This window comes from Fundulus heteroclitus, chromosome 15 (assembly GCF_011125445.2).
Source record: "Fundulus heteroclitus isolate FHET01 chromosome 15, MU-UCD_Fhet_4.1, whole genome shotgun sequence".
Classification (NCBI taxonomy): Eukaryota; Metazoa; Chordata; class Actinopteri; order Cyprinodontiformes; family Fundulidae; genus Fundulus; species Fundulus heteroclitus.
In genome coordinates, this window is record NC_046375.1 from 25564109 (window position 1) to 25569250 (window position 5142).

Here is a 5142-nt window from a genome sequence, read left to right on the forward strand (position 1 = left end):
AATAAGTTTAGCAATTTTGATTCAGGTGTGTAGGGCAAGGGACACATGTAAAAGTTGCAGGATACCGACCCCTGAGGATTTGAGCTTGAGACCACTGGTTTAAAATCACCTGGTCATAGGCACAGGATGAAGGAAAACTAGGCAGAGCTTTTACTTTCAATAGCTGGATTTACACCTTTGCCGATTCTGCTCCATAAACTAAAAACACAGCTCTTTTTCATCACAAGTAAGATTGTGGTAGTAGCTCCTAAGAGTCAACATTCAATAAATTTAATATTGAGCATTGTTACAACAAAATTAAACGGAACAAAACACTTTTACCTGAACTGCAGCAAACTCTCTACGTTCATTGCTTATACCTACTCAATTCAATTCAATTCAATTTTATTTATATAGCGCCAAATCATGAAACATGTCATCTCAAGGCACTTTGCAAAGTCAAGTTCAATCATATTATACAGATTGGGTCAGATTTTACAGATTACAGATTATACTACTGACTGTCAATTGGCTCTGTAGGGTTCAAAAATCAGTGAAGCCGGCCTGACTCGTTCCGCCATTAACATTTCCAACACAAGTTATCCAGATGATTCGTCCAAGAAATCCACGGAGACATTATTGCATTTAAAAATGTTTTAGTGAGTAGATGGAAGAAAGAAGGGTGCTGAACATACATACAAAATATAAGGGCGACAGAGGTCAAAAAACCATTTGGCTCCACTCTGTGAGATACACAACCACAAAACTCCCATGAGGCATCATCTTTAAAAAGTGACATGTATGTGTCCTCAAACCACAAAAGTAATAAAAATAATAACAAAATAACCACAATAGCTAAATATACAAATTTCTCAAATTAATATGAATTACCAATATTATCTAATAATTTCAAGAAAATTCAATTTAGCAAGACAACCCCCCCAGAAAACATTAACCATAATGCATAAGAAAATCGCAAAGTATTAATTCAGGCTCCTACAGGATCTGGACGGTCAGTAAAAGGTACACAATCAATCTTTCTCTCTGTATATTTCATCATGTAATAATGAAAATATATAGAGACTGATCTTTTACAAGAAAGTTACAAGAGAGGGTGCCACAAATGTAGGTTTGACTTCTTTGGGGAAAAGAGCACATTTATAAATGGTCTGGAATATTCTGGAGAAAACACGGAGAAGTCAGCAGCAATCATGGTCAGCTTCCATGAAACACATTTCTTAGAAGAGTCTGGTCAGGTTACTGCACAAGGCCTGAAAAAGTGTTCTTAAAAATGTCCAGGTCATTTCATTGTCTTAAACTACCAGGCTTGCAACTATGGCTAGAGCTTAAGAGCCTTGAAAAAGAACTGTTTTGAGCAGCTTCTTGTATTTGCTGGGCACTTTGTAACTCCAGAGTACTTCATTTGGCAACGTGATTCAGCCTTAGTTTGTGAAATACAGAGATAACAAATTCATAAGCATGAAGTTATTGCCCATCAGTTTGGTTTCTGCAATATTCTCACCAAGTAAAAACATATCTTAAGAACCTATCTCAGCCCAAATAGTGATCTGCACCGTGTGATCTCCTTTCAGTAGTTATCGCCTGTTATTGCAACCATAAGCTGCCGAAAATACAGAGCAAAGTTGCCAGGGTTTACTCCCGTTGGCTCTTATGCCAGCCTAGAGTAAGAGAGACCCATCCAATATGGTGCAGGAATGAGGCTTCTATGTATATAATGTCTATGCTCTTGACCCCCTCTAGGAGCTAAAGAAGCTGCAGAGGCAAGGTATTCTTGACCCTAACCAAGAGCAAAAGAAGTGCCACAGGCTGGTCAGTCCCAACTTCCTCTGAGAACTAGAGAGCAGACGCTGTTGCTTATTGCCAAACATTCTAAAAGAGCAGAAACTGATTGCTGAGATGAATACAATCATGGGGACCAGGGGAAATGATTAATATTCTACCCGTTTTCTATTTTAAATCAAAGGGGAAATGTGGAAACAGAAAAGAATTACTAAACAAAACATAACATTTAATTTAAAGCCATTTGTTGAGTGTCTTTAAATGTTAATGTTGAAGCCTGTAGTCCAACTTATCATATCTTTACTTGCTTGTCTTGTTACTGTAATGTGCTTTACAAATAAACTTGCCTTGCTTCACCCCAAAAAACAAAACAATTCCAAAAGCAAATTTGAAAATTGCTGAGTAAATTTCGTATTATGAATATCTATGTGAGAATACTACACTAAAACAGCTATAAAGAAAAATAGGTTAAAAAATGGTACAATAAAATTGCAAATCTTAAATACAACAGATCCTTAGTGAATCTCACCCATCTGGGGATAGACGCACATACACATTGTCATGCTGTAAGATAGAATGCATGACATAACACTGTGCGGGATCCAAAAAGGGGGTGGTGAGTAAGTTATAAAGATTTCTGCAGAGACCATTTTGGCTCAGAGCAACCAGCACTGACACAACGCTTGGTTGCATCGAGACTAACATCGCTGTAAGAAACTGCCACTGATGCTTTTACATTCTGTAAGTGTTGTTCAGCAGGTTCACAGAAAAGTCAATCAGGGGATACATGTATATAGAGGCTTTCTGACATGCCATATTAAATACACATTATATGTAATTTTTTGATTCAATATAACTTAGATTCAGTTTGAGGTCACCATGGAAAACAGGACTCGCACTGTGATTGAATTACATGCCTGCTTTGAGATGGATAATTTCAGTTCTAAGCTAACCACAGCTCCTTCTATTTTATGTATATTGGTGTATGGTTTTCTGACCCTATTGTCTGTTGTTACTGTGTGTGGAAACCTGCTTGTGATAATCTCCATATTTTACTTTAAACAACTCCATACTCCCACCAACACACTTATTCAGTCTCTAGCTGTGGCTGACCTGTTGGTGGGTGTTCTTGTATTTCCTTTAAGCATGGCATTCTCCCTTAGCTCATGTTTATATGATGACAACATGTTTTGTAAAATAAGAGACAGCTTTGATATATTGTTCAGCACATGCTCTATTATGCACCTGTGTTGTATTTCCGTTGACAGGTATTATGCAGTGTGTCAGCCTCTAACTTATGGATCTAAAATCAGCCTTCATGTTGTCATCATCATGATTGCTGTGAGCTGGGGTGTTTCTGCTCTTACTGCAATTGGTGTGATCATTTCCAGATTGAATCATGAAGTATGTGTGGACTTGTGTTTTATTGATGTTGTTATAACAAACATTGTTGGACCTTTGTTGTCATTTTACCTTCCAGTTTTTATAATGCTTTGCATCTACCTGAAAATATTTCTAGTTGCACAAAGACAGGCACGAAGCATCCAAACCACAACAAAGTCTGGAGCAACTGCCAGTAAAATCGAAAGAAAAGCCACCAAAACTCTGGCCATTGTTCTGGGAGCATTTCTGTTTTGTTGGGCTCCTTTTTTCCTTTGCTTCACTTTTTCCCCTTTCACCAACAGTTCTGTACCGGTTCTTGTGATAGAGTCAACTGCTTGGCTTGCACTGATAAATTCAACTCTGAATCCATTCATTTATGCTTTTTTTTACACCTGGTTCAGATCAGCCTTTAAAATTATTGTTTCTGGTAAAATATTCTTTGGTGACTTTGGTAACCTAAAGTTACCCTGAGGCACAGATTATGATAAGCATATGTATGAAGAAATGTCTTTAAAAATATCACATTTTATAAATATGGCTATAGTTTGAAAAATGAAAGCAATGTTTTAGTCCTTTCAACAAACATTTCCTAAATTATACTAAAACCTTTAGTTTTTTTTCTGAATTTGAATGTCGGCAAAACAAAAGAAGGTAATGTGCAATTTATTCACAGATTAAGGCATGGATCAAACATTGTACATTGACATGACCAACATTATTTCTATTGTTTCATCTCAGTTTAAAATATTCTTACAATAAAAAATATAAGTTTAAGTGTGTGAAATAAAATATAACACAGCAAATATGTTTATACACTAAAGTGTTTCAGATTTTATTTCCAGAACAAAACCCAAAATAATGTGATAAATGTGATGATTACGATTTCCTCAATCATCTCAAGTTCAACAGGCTATATGAAACATTTTAATCTGGTTTTTGACAGTCTCACAGTACTGAGACAGCCTTTAAAATGATTATATTGTCCCTAGACATATTATTGTGTTGAAATTGTGATGTTATTTCTCATTATAGCATAAGATTTCCAAGATGGTGGTTCACAGTCAGCAGCCAGTCACCTCGGCTCCGTCTTTTCTTTTCCTACTTTTGTGGAGCATCATATCTGGTATTCCCAATTTATGTGCACTGAAGAAGGCGACTTTTTGGACTTCAGTGCTGAGCTTTCTGTTACTTTCGGTACTTTTTGATGCTGTAAGGGGAGATCCCTTTGTCCACGACTCCGGATGTTTCATTGTTTACACGCGGAACCAGCTCCTCAGACTTCGGGACTCCACGCGCCGCTGCCCTGCTCCCCACCATGCTGAGAAACCAGACATTCCTGCAGACATACGGAGGAGACTGAGAGGCTGCAGGAGTGGCAGGACAAAGCGGAGAAAGAGTTATTTACCATCGGTTGTCATTGGAAACATAAGATCTCTCTGCAACAAGACCGAGGAGCTTGCAGCACTAACCCGTTTCCAGAGGAGGTACAGGGATGCTAGTATCATGTGCTTCACGGAGACATGGTTAGTTGGATCTGTCCCGGACTCAGTGGTCTCCCTGGATGGCTTTAAACTCGTCCGTGCGGACAGAACTTTGGCGGAGAGTGGAAAAAAGAGAGGAGGGGGGCTGGCGGTGTTTGTGAGTGAGAGATGGTGCAGCACAGCTCATGTTCACATGAAGGAGCAGATATGCTGTTTGGATGTGGAGTTACTCGCCGTGAGCATAAGACCCTATTATCTACCGCGAGAGTTTGGTCACATGATCGTGGTCTGTGTTTACATTCCTCCCTCCGCCGCTGCGTGCGAGCGAATTCCTGGGGCGGGCTTACACCCCGGCGCTCTCCTGCTCATCACAGGAGATTTAAGCCGAGCCTCCCTTTTATCAATCAATCAAATCAATCAATCTTTATTTGTCAACTACAATTTGTATTGTAGTTGAAATTTCAGTTTCAGTACAACCGTCCATCACAACATTTTGGGG

General features: G+C 38.6%; 1 protein-coding gene across 1 annotated transcript; it reads left to right on the forward strand.

Annotated features, from left to right (window-relative positions):
* Window positions 1-2574: 2574 nt before the first annotated feature.
* LOC105921774 (trace amine-associated receptor 1-like) lies at window positions 2575-3633 on the forward strand. Its single transcript, XM_012857625.2, has one exon. The coding sequence runs from the start codon at window positions 2659-2661 to the stop codon at window positions 3631-3633; it is 975 nt and encodes a 324-aa protein (XP_012713079.2). The 5' UTR covers window positions 2575-2658.
* The last annotated feature ends 1509 nt before the right edge of the window (window positions 3634-5142 follow it).

Bases quoted from the DNA above. Each gene is read 5' to 3' on its own strand.
- LOC105921774 (XM_012857625.2), top strand. From the start codon at position 2,659: ATGGAAAACAGGACTCGCACTGTGATTGAATTACATGCCTGCTTTGAG.